Here is a 15,505-nt window from a genome sequence, read left to right on the forward strand (position 1 = left end):
ACTTAATAGACTAGATTCCAACCCTGCCTCATCTGGGGATGAAAAGACTTCTTTCTTAATGGGAACAGAGCTGGCTTCCTCTGCCTCTTCCATCCCCCTTTATTTGGTAGCAGTAGCCAATGCGTGCCTATCCAGTAGCTGCAATCAAAAACAGGAAACCTTGTCTTGCAAAAAGAAAAATTCCTGTATGTTCCTACACAGGAACAAAACTATTTGCTTTAATTCTGTATTTTAAATTTATGTAATCTTTTCTTCAAATGTAAAAAAATTTAGAGTCCTCCGTAGCTAAGGCAGTTTCCTGTACTGATTGCCTGTACTATATTCAAGAAAATGGAGGAGCATGGCTTTTCAGATTGATACAGGCAGGCCTCAGGCAGATAGTGATACAGAGACAAGAAAAAAAACCCAAGATGATCTTGTGGATAAATTTCCACACCCACTGATAGATGTAGTAGTTAACCGACAGTGAAAAAAAAAACAAAACAAAAACACCAAAACGTTTTAACATACTTGGGAGGGTGGTGGTGGTGTATGCAAACAAACAAACAAACCCACCCCAACAAACAAACAAAACCAAAACCCACAAAACCCCTCAAAACAACCAACAACCACTTTTGAAAAAAGAAAGGGCAAAAAAAGAAATAGCACAGTCAAGAAAAGATTTTGAAACTGTTAAAAGTCTCATGATAAAAGAGCAAGAAGAAATATCTGAACCAGTAAATTCTTCTTCCATTTTAAATGCTTGTGATGCTATTACTCAAGCAGAATACCCTTGTAGGCCATGGCTATCCTTTCCAGCAAATTGTCCCAAATGTGTCTTTCTACAAGCTGAGCATGAGGAAAAAGAAAGTCGTCAACAAATCCTGACTGGAAGTCAAAAGACAAGCAATGTAGAAACGCTCCTAAGAAACATGCCGCGCCGTGCCATGCCATGCCATGTCATGCCATCAACATCTGGGTCAAATATTAACAAGTACACAGTTTAAGAAGGAAAAACAAACTAGTTTGAGGAAAGCTGGTGATGTTGTAAAGAAAAAATATGGAGAGTGTGCTGAACCAGCTCTTTCAACATCACATGCTGTGGCGTCCAAGGATTCAAAATCATCAGTGTTCTCTCATAAGGAAAACCTGAAGCAGAAAGTGGAGCAGGAAAAAGAGTATGACAGCTAGCCAAATAAATCATTCAACAAGTGTCTGATGGCTCCATCAGCTACGCAGAACAACAGCTACCTCAAACCATGAAAGCATTTAAAGAAAACTCATCTACAAGTGGCTTTCCAGATTTCACATGGGCAAAAGGAAATCTGCCTGTAAGAACATTTTTCTTTTAATTGGCCACATCAAACATACGAGAACTAGAAAGATAACTGATACCAGAATGTAAGCTAAAAACTTTTTTAATAAACTAGTAGATAAACTCAGCATTGATACTCTTGACCCGTACATCATTTAGAGTAAATTTTGATGAAACAGAGGAAAACTTATGCATCCTGCCAGCAATCCCTCTGCTCCTACCTTTATCCTTACAGTATTCTTATTATATGTATCAGGAAATTCCACTAGTAAAGATGAACTTGTCTGAAAACATGCCTAAGGTTTTTGGACTGCACTACATCACTTGAATTTTGAGTGCTGCTTTCATTTTTTTTTTTCATCAACTGTTATTCTGCTTAGGTGCTGCTGCTAACCATAACTTGCAATTTTTTCTGGATTCAAATATTGCTTCCACATGGCTGGTGCAATGAGCCTTTTTTTTCCCCCTCCTCATTGTAAACATTATAGATTACACTTTTGAAGGGATGAGGTATCAGTCTTGTTTGGCACAAGTTGTTTAGTTGATGCTCCTGTAGATTTTCCCTATGATTTTCATCCCATATGACAGTTTGCTTTCTGCTCTAAACTACCATGTTAGAATTGTTCGTCTTCCCTTTACATGCCAGAGGTAGGTTGAATTAAGTTGTGGATAGAAGAGTTGCTAAAAACATGGGCAGTGGTGACTAAGGTCCTTGAATAAATTGTGCCAACTTATTCCTCTTCTCGTGATTGGCTAGCCATTATAAATATTCTAAGGGATTCATGGGAATCCTGTAAAATCTGTTAATAATATATTTCCTTATTGTGTGTTAGTACATTACATGTTATTACTACTACTAATAATAGAATAAACCTAATTAGTAAGTTAGTTATGAGATATATCAAGAAGGGGACAGATAGAAGGCAGTAGGTTCTAGATAAAGTGTTTTAGAGCCAGTATGTTTGGGCATACATACATTGTCACTGAATGTGAAGTCTGAATAGTCTTTTTTACTGATAAAATAAAGAAAAAAATACATTATTTAGGAGAAGCTCTAGGAGAACATGAGTCAGCCACTGTATTCTGCAAGACCCTATACTGGTTCCCCGTATTTGTAGGTCAGCTAGAGAGACCTCCAGAGTACAGTCTGTAAATTCTTAGATTGCATCACTGGATTCCTCTATTACAGGAAATGCTACCAGCTTGAAGTTTGAGAATCAAACCGTTCAAGCACACCAAATGGAAATTAATCCTAAGAAAAGGGTGAATTATGTGAAATACTCTGAAGAATTATTACTGGAAATTGTGACACCCCAAAATGACATGTGAAACCAGAATGACCTTCCAAAGAAAAGTGAGAGGGCAAGGAAAATCTTACTTGCAATCTCACTTGGAAAGATAATGTTCCCAGGTTGTGATCAAAAAAACCCATAATGTATTAGTAATAGTAATAATGTTCTTGCAATATCTTTATTGCATTTTTTTTTCACTTTAATGTATTAACCAACCTTAAATGTGTTTTCACATTTCAGGGGATCTTTGGATTTGTAACAGGTGTTATATAGCTTTTCTGGTTTGGGGCATTTACAAAATAAGGTGTTGCACACTGTGGTAATCAGAATTGTAACTAATTGATGTGATAGGCTAGCAGGTTAGGCAGAGAGACCAGAACATTGCAAGAAAAAATGACCTGGATGGAAAATGTGTTTCTGCTAGCAAGAATCTCTTGCATTTCAGAAATGTGAAAGTATGGGAAAGGAAATATTTTCAAGTTTTTTTTTTCTAATGTGGTTAATCAACATTAACTACAGTATTATAGCTACAGTGAGCGAAAGCAGCCACTCTGAAGGTTCACCAAGTTCCTTCCTAGGAATTTTTGATGTTAATATTCCTTTACTTAGTACTTTATTATTAGTGTGTCAATTTGTTTTGCCATGACCCAAATGTTGAAAGCTCTGTTAAGACTGTTAGGCAAGATTTCAGCCTGTATTAGTGGTCTCCTCTATTGCAGGTAGCTTTCAGGATAGGACAAATATAGATTCCATGAATCTGGACTTGTGGGTAAATCCAGTAGTAATGGTGTATTCTGTAATCATACCTAAAAAATAAAACCACCACTCAATTGCAGCTAATTTCATATGGGTTTTTTGGCATTTTTCAGGAACTTCATGGGACTTTTGGATAAGTAACACATATTTATGTAACTAATTTATGGAGTACAATCTGTTGTTTTCATTTAGGAATGAGGGAGGTTTCCACAGGAACCTGTTTAAACCTAATCTTTCCTTCATCCTATCTCAAGTTTCTGGATAGGTTTCATTATGTTAAATACCAAAAGTTACTCTGCTAGCTGGTTTATTAGTAGACCATCTCAATTTTTCAGTGCTTTCTTTTTTAAATCCTTAAGTCTTTACTCGTCTGTTACATCAAATAGCTTTATTTCATATTATGGTTCTTACTCATAGTCTTTTGTGGTCTGTCTTGCTGGCAGTGTTATATAGTATCTCCAAATTTTAGTAGTTTTTCCTCATTCATACAGGATAGGGATGACCATCATCAGGACAGGTCATTACACCTAGCTCAGTAGTTCTAGAGGTTTCTTAGACAACCTAACATACTTCAGCAAAGCTACATACTAGCATTAAAGGCAGGGTACGTAAGTCACCTACTTAGGTATCTGCCTTGTGTTAGAGACATTCAGAACAATGGTTTTCAAATGCTCTCCCATTATTTTACCCATCTTCTACGCTAAAAACTGGTTTCACGGTACTTGAGGAGAAGGAGGGGATGGGGAAAAGAGAGAGGCAAGGTAAAACTTGGTAATTTGACAATTTTTTTTTTAATGTTTACCTTTGTTCCGTAATAGCATCAAGTGGAAGAAACTGTTGCCTCTTCAATGGATATTTACTGCATTGAGACTCTTTGAAGTGAGTAGTTCATCTAGCAGATCAAGTTGATTCTGAGTAAATCACACTTTTTCCTGTGTTCATCCATTCAGTCATTCACTGCTGAGGTATCAGACCAAGACAATAAGAAACTCAACAGCATTAAGCATATATTCAAGGATAATGTTAATTAATGTAAGTTTTCTGTTGTTACAGGTATTTCATTATTTTATGTAGTGTTAAATGCTAGCACAAAGAAAGGTGGCAGCAAAAAAACCCTTGTGTTGTTTTCACAAGTATTGCAAAAGTGACCAAACTATAAATTTCTGTTTCAGTGACCATAAGATTTTGCAAATGTGTAAAAGCTTTATAAGCCCCTTTGAAAATACTTCACATAGAGCCTAAATGTAAGATACTTGAAAATTTCAAGTCCAAGTTGTTCTAGTTCATATGCTGATAACACTCACCACTGGTATGAGTAGATAAGTGCTCTAAAAAAGAAAGAAAAATACTGTGCTTAGAACTATGTCAGCCTGCAATAGAAGGTCTCTGCAACTTGAATCTTAACAATGCAGATCATGAATCTCAGATTTTGAAAACACTAACTGTATGCAAAATCTTCAGATTTTCAGTAGAACACAGCTGTTTCCAAGAAGTTCTTTTCCATGACAGGTAGTTGAAACCTCCTTAACAATATGATGATTATATATTTCTTTTACATTAACTGGTATTTCTTATTTTGCATTATTCCTTAATAGAAAGTCTCACAGTTAATGAGAAAACTGCAGAAAACCTTTCAGCAAACATAATCCAGGAACTAGTTTTAAGTATCTCTGGTTATTTTAAGAATTACTAGAAGTCACAGTGCCTCTTAATTACTTTTGTTTGAAAATACTGTAGTTGTTGAAAAGCAATAGTTCTAACAGTGAAGACTTGTAAGCTTTTTAATTTAAGAAACTGTATTTCATTTTCTTTTTAAAAGTTATGTCAGTACAGAAGCTGGACTGGTATATGGAAATAAGTAATTTTAATTTTTTCCACAGGAAGAGACAGCAGCAAAGTAACTCAACTGGAACACATAGTTGTTTAAATCAATTTATACTGACTTTGCTATTAGTATCCAAGTTCATTTTTATACAGAGCACAGGACACTGTTGTTTCAAGAGAAACTTGCAAATACTAGCAGTTAAGCTACCTGAAATTTTCTGCAGTTTGGTTTTTTTTTTTCCAAAAAGAGTATTAATGTTTATTCAGAGATCTGTAATTAAAATATGTACAACTTCACATGTATTCTCACTTACTTGGCTTGGTTTTTACATATACTGTTAGTCAAAAGTTACTTGTAGGTGCTATATAGTGTATGTGATTTGAAAAGTCAAAATTTTTAGTGGTTAAGAATTAAGAACATGGGGTTCACATGAAAATATTTTCTCTAAGGGTATATAATTGTTATTAGTATTTTTATGATCACAGTACTTTTCTAGTTTAGACAACTATTTTCTTACCTAATGACTGACATAAATACGAAACTCCTTTCCTGCGGTAACAAGAAGCTGTTAGTATGACTGGACTATGATGAAAACAGAAGTACAAGAATTACAGAAATAAATGGAGACAGATAGGGTAAGTTTACTGAAAGGCTTTTAATCTTAAGTTTCACGTACTAGGTTTTGAAATATAGAGCTCTCTTCACAGCATAATGGGTAGAATCAACTTTTTTGTTAATACTTTAATGTGGTTGTTTAGAATTTTACGTCTGTCTCAGGCTTGCATTTTGGTCATTTGGTCTTCAAGGCTTTGCAATGAAGCCACTGGCAAAACAGCAGTATTCTCAAGGTTTGCTGCAGGCCGGCTCAGCTATGGAAGACTTGAAGACTTAACGTGGAATGTATTTTATGTTGAAAATTTAAAATATATCCATTCAATATCCATACATTTTTACTACAGTCAGAATTTACATCAGTAAAGTACTAGTGGCTTTGGGACACTTTTACTAAAACACAGTGAGAATATGCTTTTTTTAAAAGAAGCTGCTTTTGTTCAGCTTGAGTTGCCTGGTACAGTATAAGAGTTGAGAACTTACTGAATTGTAGGGAGAAGAAAGGCAGTTTTTCATCTCACTTAGAACAGATAAATTCACTAGGATCCTGGGGGTTTTATTAGGTTCTTGTTATGGCTGAATCTATCCATGGGAACGTAACTGTGCCTTGCAGAAGAGGCTTGTCTGCCAGCAGCAGTGCCAGTGAAGCTTAATGCATGTTACCTGTTCTTCTAAGAGAATAGTGTTAGATTCTGGTAAGCTCTGGTGGTGAATAAGAATAGAGTATAAATAAAAATATGTACAGTAACTTTAGATTATTTAATATGATTCTTCAAAATTAACCCGTTCCTGCTATAACTTGAGACTGACTTTGCATAGTAAGGGGTCCTCAGATTAATTGCTAAAATGACACAACAATAAACGGAGATGCAAAAGTATAAATTTTTACTAAGAATATAGACAAATGGAAGAGTATAAGTCACATTTTCAAGTAGCTTAACTTCTTTGGGAAACACGCAGTATTAAAACTGCATGAAAAATGATGTATAGCTAACTTTTGGCAAGTATGACAGCACATCAAGTGAGAAAAATACCTTTTGGGACATGTGAAAAGAGAAACATTTATTTGTATAAGGAACTAATTTGTGCAGTTTCAAATTTAGACTTGGAAGTGGAAGATTTCTCCTTACTAAAATAATTTGGGTGATAATGAAAAGACAAATAGATTGATTATGTAAGGTCACAGACAAAACTCAAACCTGAATTCAGAAAGGCACATGGACTGCAGCAATGAGCTGAAAATACAGTATAGAGTAAGATTACAGCAGGAACTCTCTTCTTAAGAAATATTTTGAAAGAGGGATATAGGCATTCAGCCATTCTCTATTTACAGTCTTCCTTATGGTCAGAAAGTGAGGCACACTGCACTTCATGATGCCAACAGAGGAAGTAGTTAATGAAAATATGGCCACTTCAATGGCATTTTCAAGTATACCTTGTCTAATTGTATTTTAACCATACAAACTAAAGCAGCAAATACAAATCACATTTTCCTTCTTTGAAGCACAGGAGAGGTATGATTGTTTGCTATTTATTTAGAATTCCCAGTCTGTATCATCTTGATTTGCAGTAATACATCCAAGTTCAGTCCCAACTGCTGTTGAGGGCAGTGCCAAGAACTCTGATCTGTTATTTTGAATAGGAGGTGGTAATAGAGACAGTAGTGAATTCTGTGTTTGTTCTTTTATCTAGAAAGAAGAAAAGTTAAAACAGGGCTGCACATAAAAGTCTACATAACATTGCATCTGACTTAATTAAAAGCATGTGAAATCAGAGCCACGTTCTTGCATGTGACAATATTGAAAACAACAGGATGAGGGGTTTGGCTTTCCTCACTCTAGAGTAAGTTGGATTAGTCTTTCAAGATCAATTACATTAGCTATGCAGTTCTTCTGCTTTAAATTAGAATATTAACCATTATTCTTATTAGTTAGGCTGACTTCAGTTAAACAGACTTTATCAAAGGGGAAGTGGATTACTCTACCAATACCATTATGTTTAAAAAAAAAAAAAAAAAAAGTAGTCTGAAGCAGATATGCTGTTACAGGATGTTTTTTGGCTCCAGCTAACTTAATTATTTTGTAATAGAACTCTAATAATTTGTGGCTTATTTAGGTTATATCTGTGTCACTTAACAAAATGTAGTAAACTCACCTGTTTGAAGAACGTATGCGAAAGCAAACTGCTTGCTGATGGCCTGGATCATAAAATGAACAGTATAATTATATTTTGGAAAGTAAAATACTGCTTTTGGAAGATGAGCCAGACTGACAAATCAATTTAAGCCCTGTGGTTTTTCATCCACAGGACAAATATGAAGCGTAAGAAAAGCAGCACAGAATTCCTACAGTCTATGCCTCAATTTGTAGTGAAAGCACTACTGAATAAATCTATTTTTAAAGGCTTTTTCACTTTTCTGTTTTAACAAGGAATTTAATGCCTCATTCAGAAGAGACACAGTACTGAAAACATATACTTCAGATTTCTGTTTTTTTTCTTGGACAAAGTGCATGTTTAAAAATTAACTTTACTTGTTACAAAGTATACTCATATTACAAGAAATTCAGGGGTCAAACAACTTTAGAAGCATGGTTCCTTTATCAGGCAAGATAATTCTTAAATTACAAAACCAAAGGTAAATGTAGTATTTTACGTAGTACTTCTGGTTTGAAATTCTGACTTTAACAGTATTCAACTAATTACTGTATCTTAAATTGTGGGCTATACTTGGCCTTAGACTGAAGTGACAGAAAATTAGTTTTCACCAGAAGGTTACCTTTTCTCAGGGTCCTGTTGCAAGCAAAGTTCTACCAAGTTGTGGAAAGCAGGTGAAAACGTTTTGGAAAAGGGAATTTGTAGTCTTTCACTGGTCATTGTGCGTGTCATGCTCTCACCAATTCCAGAATCAACACCTGATCGGGAATTCTTCATCCTGGATTCCCCACGGGGAAAGGTATTTATATCCCAAGGACAGTATGTGGGACCTTTCAGCTTTTGCAGCAGCATCTAGTAGAAAGGAATAGCAGTGTAAGAGTTCAACACCTATCCAGACCTATTCAGGCTAAGCTGTGAAACTCCAGGAATGGAAGGATTATTTGGTCTAGAAAGAAGCATGCATATCAAAAAGCAGCCCCCATTTCAGCAGTAATAGCATTGGTTTCTCTGAGTAAAACAAAAAACACTGAGAGTGTTTTGAAGTAGAAATAGAGTTTAGCATCATACCTGAGTGCGAGGCATATCTTGAAATGGAACATGTCCGTTGGCTAATTCACATGCTGTAATTCCCACACTGTAAATATCAGACTTCATGTTATACCCAGACAAATCCTGTAAGAGAAAGAAAACTCTACTGGATCACTGATGCCACTGAGCGGTGCCAACAAAAATACAAATGTCTGTAATCTACGCAGGATTGAGGCAATTAAATTGTGAAACCTCTGGCTTTGTTCAGAAATCTGATGACTGTACCAAAGACAAATTTTAGGATCTGCAGTAGTTTCCAGGAAGGTCAGGTAAAGAGACTTAATACAGCAGCACCTTACCAACAGCTTTAAAACCAGTTCTCTTTAGGAGAATTACAAATTCAGTACATCTATGTCTTTTAAAAAGTTGCAGTTCAACAGCTTCCATTGAACTTCTACAACCAGACTTAAGCTAGAAGTTGAGTACTTCCAGTAACTTTGAACAGGAAAAATGAAGTGTGATTTATACTAACCTGTCTCAGTAGTTCAGGACTCAGCCAAGGAAGCACAGATGTACTAAACTGGGGGAAATCATATACCACCTTTGACTTTTGTCCATTGTTAACTAAACTATAGAGGTTGTTCAAGCCAGAGAGAGAAACCAGCCCATCCCCTGAAATCAGAATGTGGCTAGCTTTAATATTCCTGTAACATAAAGTAGTAAATTTTAGTTATAAGAATTACTCTAAGCACTACTAGAGTAGAAAAGCATTCATATTTCATTAACTGATAGTAAGACATTAGCGTGCAGTTCTATTTAGCCAATTATTTTCATGAAAGTTCTTCACTCTTCACTTCACACTTTTAATACAGCCCCAAGAAAGAGGAGAGATGATCAGCAAGAAAAAACTGCCAGAAATTGGAGAGGGGCCCTCCTTCCCTGCAAAGGGTATAAAATAAGGAAGCCCTTTCTGCAACTCTGATTCTCTCCTGCTTCAAAGAGACAAAGACAGATGTATAATCCCTGTAACAACTGGCTTCAAACAATAAATGAATACTGTTCTTGTTAAGCTTCTACAAACTTGGTTCTGCTGTATTACTGAAGAAGAAATTCTTATGTCAGTGCAGAATAAGGTATGTAGAAAAAGGAAGGATGCAACACTTAAGCTGAAAAAGTTCTGAAGTGAAACTAAATTCTTAATAAACTGGATGCTGTAATCTGATTCTTACCTATTGACATTCTCCTACCTGTGAATGTAGCCATTCTGGTGCATGTAATTTAATCCTCTGATTGCACCAAACAGAATGTTCCTTATTAAAGCTTCACTCATTCCTTCAGGAAAGTAAGTCTTCAGCAGGTGTCTAGCTGAACCTGGAAGTGAAAAAAAACCTAGCTAAGCCTAACAAATCTTGCTAAATTACCTGTCTATGCTTGCTTCATTGTATACATTAATCAAGAACGGTATTCTCATCTTTATATTGACTATGGTACATCAAGAACAGTTACATGGATGCAACCGATGCATCCATCATGCAAAGGTCACACTCAAGTCATGCTTCTGTTAACTCAAAGTCTATGCAAAGCCTGTATTCAATCTAGACAAATTTTCTGTTGGCAAAATTCAAAGTTGTATAAAGTCAAATACATCTCGCAGTTATCATTTCTCACATGGTGGGTGTTAGGACTAAGTACAATTTAATGCAGTTCAAATACCAGTCTTCACTGAAGATTATGTACAGACTTCTCTAAACAAATGGTTTGGGAAAGTTCCTTTTTTCTACAAGACAGGAGATGCTTAAAGAAAAACCTCTCATGGACCATGTGGTCCAAATTGTATCAGCCCTTTTTCCTATTCCAAAATTGCAGTTAACAGTTCTTACCATAGGCCATGAATGGGGAGATAACCCAAAGCCAACTACCAGCTGTAAACACTGTCCAAAGCGTCATTACGTTGGGATGCTGGAAAAAGTGGGATAAAACCACCTCATTCTATGGAATTAAATGAAAGTGGATGTGTTAACCACAAGACAGCAGTCTTACTAAGAGCATTTAATCAGTAGAAAGAACTGTTCCCTATGTGCATTTATACATAGTTGCAGGTAATGTGTATAGCCTGCAACAGAAATGTAAATAACTTGCCTATAATTGTATTTGTCTGAAGTAGATCTAGTTTGCTCGTAGTCCGAAGTTTTGATGTTAAATACATACTACAGAACGTTTCAAACAAAAAGTTGTACAATTACATAAGTATTTAAAACACTCATCAACAGTTTTCTTCAGAAAGCAACTCTCAAATTTACACATGCTTTGTGTTTATATTCTACTCCTTTGGAGGAAAAACTTGACTGAAATGACCCAGTACAAACACAAAGGCTACCTCTGTTTAGTAACCTCATATGTATTCATCACTATCTTCATCAGACTTGTGCAGAAATGCTGTTGCTTTACCTGTAAGGCTTTCAAATGCTCTTCAGAGCAATTTTCTAGGTCTGTGATCCTCACAGCAACTTGCATGCCTGTAGGCGTATGCCGTGCAAGGTAGACTGAAGTTAAGTTGTTGAACCTCCTACCTGAAACCAGAAGTGGCTACCTTAACATTGGAGAATATAATAATCCACCACATGATTTCCTTCATATGTAGAGATAATTTTACAGTTCTACAGTTGCAATTGATAGCAGCATGACCTTTTCTTTAAGAATGCCAAGCACTTAAGTAGTTGCAGCAAAATATATCCAGGAAATTAGTTAAAGCATGGCTCTGCTGTTTTTAGAACAACTAGAAGTCTTTAAACATTTGCCAGTATCAATTACACATCTAAATGAACAACACTTTTAGCATGCATATTCACATAAACATATGCATGCACAGTAGGATTCAGGGCAGCCATCCTTAGAACAATCAACTCAGCCAAGTGACAAGATATGATGTTACTTAATGCTGCATTTATTGTCCAGATACCACAGATTTAGAAAACTGACATGCACCAACATCAAGAGAAAAATTCAGGTAATTGTTGATTTGTCTTCTATCTTAAAATAAGTGATTACAGAAACATGAGCGATGTTCTGCACTTTTCTCAACTAAGGAGACACAAGAATAGTTCTAGTCAGCTGATAATACATTTTCTAAACTTAGTATTTACTGCAGTTAGCAATAACCTATTGAGAGCATGCATCTGCAGGAACAAGAAATATTTTAAGGTACACTTATATTACCTATTTCTAGCTGGAGTTCATAGTGAGAGACATTAGAAGAGCAAAACACCATTTCGTTCCTTCCTGTTGATGGGGGAATCCAGGCTAGATCAGAATCAGCCTAACAGTGAGGAAGAACAGTTCTCAAAATGACTATATAATTTTTAAACATTTACTTATTTAAAATTAACACAGAAATATCATTAATTAGAATGCTAAGATCAGGTACTCAAGTCAGAACATTCAAGCTAGTGCTTTTACCATTACACTGAGAGTTTTATGAGCTACTGGGGTTCTTTTTTGTGTGTGTGTGTGTGTGTTTTGTTTTTAAACTGGCACAAGATTAAGATTAACACTTAGTTACCTATAGTCTTCTTCCAAAGTGGAAGCCCCAAAGTACTCTGGTTATTTTTGCTGTTAACATTTTAAGAAGTACCCCCTAATGAGATTATTTTTAATATGTACCAGCTTCGTATTTAACATTGCCAGCTAATGTTTCTATTTTCTCCTTACCAGGCATTCATGGACGCTACTCTGAGATAGCTCTTCTGGTCTGATTGATTCAACTGGCGTACGCAGAATACAGGAACAGTCCTTGAGAACAGAAACAAGTGAATGTTAGTGGAGTTGCTGCCATTTATTACGCATGGCAGTGGGAAAACATCAAAAGTAGCCCCTGTGAGCAGGAGTTCAGAAAGTTTTCTGCTACAAGTCAGTCAAGCAAGAGGTTAAGAAACAGCATAGAGCACATACATGGCAGACTTGGAGAGAAGAGATACTCAATAGTCTCCTTCACTGATAGTTCATACACGAAAGTTTAAACATCTCAGCACTGTGGAAATCCCCTCAAGCAAGGCATTTCACCAGAACTTTTTCACATTAAGGTATGACTGGGTAACAAGGTACAACTGCCAAAGATTTTTAAATACAAACTTACCAAACAAGACATGGAACCGCTTTAGATCAGGGGAAAAGTCATATACACCCATTTATCCTAGAAAATTAAAGTAGCAATGTAAGATTGTACATAAACCTGTGATAAATATAAGTCTCTTTAATCACAACTGTGAGGCATTCCTCTTGGTTAACACACACACACACAAAAACCCAGAACTACAGCTCTGGGAAAGCCTGCTTCTATTGAGCCTTTAAGCAGCATATGGATTTAAAACTTCATACTGAGGGTATGCAATGTACATTCCAACTCAAGTTTTCATTTTTGATTCATGGGTTTAGAGATCTTATTACTATTTCTGAACAAACAATTTAATTGCAAGTTAACCGCCTAAGCGCAGAAAGTAAAAATGAACAGATTCATCAATCCCTGGCAGTTTGTAGGAAAAGAATTGTCTGTTGTTTTAACGGAGCACAGCTGTGCTAGTCAGATCTCGGCTCAGCTGTGTGCAGCTGAACTAGCTCACAAAAAAAGCAAGCCAGACGCAATTGCACTTTACATTTCACAAGTGAGAGAGGAAATACTCTTGTAAGGGATTTGAGTGTTAAAAAAAAAAAAAAAAAGAGGGGAGCCAACTCAGATAATTTTCACTTTACTTAGGCTACAGAATTAGCATTCAAACTCCCTCATAGATCAGAGTAGCCACTCTGAAACTCCTCCAGCAGACTTACTTCATGTCTGATGCTTTGAAAGCTTAGGCAGTGACGAGACAGAGATGACTATGTCTAATAAGCACATCAAAACTTCTGAAGTGTAGAGTGGGACTAGCTAATTTATTTTAGCTACAAGCAAGTCTTCTACCATGATGAATCCTACTTGGTGGCTGCCATAAAGTCAGCTACAGGAGGTAGTTCTATGTTAATATGTAATTATTGCTTGCAAGTTAACTTTAAAAAGGTGAATTACTATATCAGAAACTGATCATTTTGTTTATCAAGGAGCTAAGCTTGATTATATCCTGCATTTAAATAATGTATGCTATTTAATCAAGGCAACTCTCTTAAAAAGCTAACAGGCTCCCACCACCCCATCCACTGCCAAATATCCAAGCCACTCCTAATCCTTAATATTTTTACCCTGAAAATCTGCTCGAAGTAAAGAAATAGACAAAAGGAGATACCTAGTAGGTACTGGGCACCTTCAGAGCATCAGAGCTTTACTTACCCAACTTCACTGAGGAATTCTGTAGCAGAGTAGGAAGAAAACCCCACAAAACAGGTGCTTCAAGATACTGGCCAGCACTGTAATGGCTACAGCATCCTTCTCCTACCTGGAAAGAAGATACCTCATTCCATTATACAAGATAACTTATTCTGTTGCTTGGAATATGAAACCACAAAAGCTAAGCTGAAGAATAAAGTCTTAATAACTATGATACACTAAAGTCAAATAGTTGTAGAATTTGTTCAAAGGGGTATAGCCAGCCAACAGAAACGTCCATGATCTACATTTGTTCAAATAACATTACAAATGTAAGATTTTTATTTTTCTTATGTAGTTTAACATTGTTTCCATTTTCAATACGGTTTTAGATCATGTCCTTACATAGACCTTTTCCCTGTTTCCACATTTTTCTTTCTGTATTGCAGGCTTGTTTTTGTACTGTGGATAGTGACAGCATTGCACAGCTGAACTGAGACATTCATCCCAGTTTGGCCAAAACTCCAGATGCAGCGAGCAACGCAGGGGAGGAAGAAAAACAGAAAAACGTGCCTGTGAGGCGGGGGAGCGCGGAGGCTCTGGAGCCCAAAGCCCAAGTACTGCGAGCGCACGTTACTCTGGTTCCGCTGAGGCGGCGCCGCCGCTCCTACCTCAGCGTCCGGAGTGACTCGGGCGGCTCTCGATCGTCTGTCTCCAGTTAAACGATCCGCCCGTGACAAAAGTAACGGAACGTGAGAAAACGACGCCCCGCAGGCTCTCCCTGGAGAGAGAGCCGCTCACTTGCTCCGTTAAACTCGTACCTTGGCGCCCCCGCCTCCTCCCGCACCAGGCGGCGGTTTAACGGCGCCCCCGCCTCCCTCCAGCCCCCCGCGGCGGCCGGGACAGGGCTGCGCCCCTGCCAGCGCGGCGGCCCCGGCACCGCTCCTCACGGCCGCCTCCCGAGCTCGGCGTGCGCCGCTACCCCCTCCCCGGCCCGCCCGGCTTCCCCCGCAGCAGGGCTGAGGGCGCGGCCGGCCCGGAGCCCTGGCGTCCCCGGCACAGCCGGGAAGCCCCGCAGGGCGGCAGCGCCCGCTCCTACCCGCCGCCGCCGCCGCCTGAGGTCAGGGTCTGGGACCGGCGCGACCGCCGAGCCGAGCCGCCAGCCCGGAACCCCGCCCCACTCCACTCCGCTCCGCTCTCAGCCCCTGCGGCTCCGCAGGGGGTGGCGGGGGCCGCCCGCAGCAGGCGGCCCG

At 37.8% G+C, this 15,505-nt stretch overlaps 1 protein-coding gene across 3 annotated transcripts; it reads right to left on the bottom strand.

Moving 5' to 3' along the window:
• Positions 1-5,803: 5,803 nt before the first annotated feature.
• Positions 5,804-15,497, bottom strand: STRADB (STE20 related adaptor beta). 3 transcript variants are annotated; one of them, XM_009919465.2, is made up of 12 exons: positions 14,277-15,497; positions 13,095-13,151; positions 12,671-12,751; positions 12,179-12,278; positions 11,411-11,532; positions 10,843-10,921; positions 10,210-10,333; positions 9,495-9,666; positions 9,002-9,106; positions 8,556-8,785; positions 7,934-7,976; positions 5,804-7,467 (listed from the first exon to the last, which is right to left on the bottom strand). In XM_009919465.2, exons 2-12 carry the CDS (start codon positions 13,104-13,106, stop codon positions 7,315-7,317), a joined length of 1,221 nt encoding a protein of 406 aa, XP_009917767.1. In that variant the 5' UTR covers positions 13,107-13,151; positions 14,277-15,497; the 3' UTR covers positions 5,804-7,314. The 3 variants fall into 3 exon arrangements, with proteins under 3 accessions (XP_009917767.1, XP_069637853.1, XP_009917766.1); XM_069781752.1 differs by having other exon boundaries at positions 5,804-7,405; positions 10,843-10,951; XM_009919464.2 differs by having other exon boundaries at positions 10,843-10,951.
• Between the last annotated feature and the right edge of the window lie 8 nt (positions 15,498-15,505).

This window comes from Haliaeetus albicilla, chromosome 4 (genome assembly GCF_947461875.1).
Source record: "Haliaeetus albicilla chromosome 4, bHalAlb1.1, whole genome shotgun sequence".
Lineage (NCBI taxonomy): Eukaryota > Metazoa > Chordata > Aves > Accipitriformes > Accipitridae > Haliaeetus > Haliaeetus albicilla.

Coding starts and splice junctions, on each gene's coding strand:
- STRADB (XM_009919464.2), bottom strand. Junction 7,977..8,555: donor CAACAGGACCCTGAGAAAAG/GTAACCTTCTGG, acceptor TTTATGATCCAG/GCCATCAGCAAGCAGTTTGC. Junction 7,468..7,933: donor CGCATACGTTCTTCAAACAG/GTGAGTTTACTA, acceptor TCTTCTTTCTAG/ATAAAAGAACAAACACAGAA.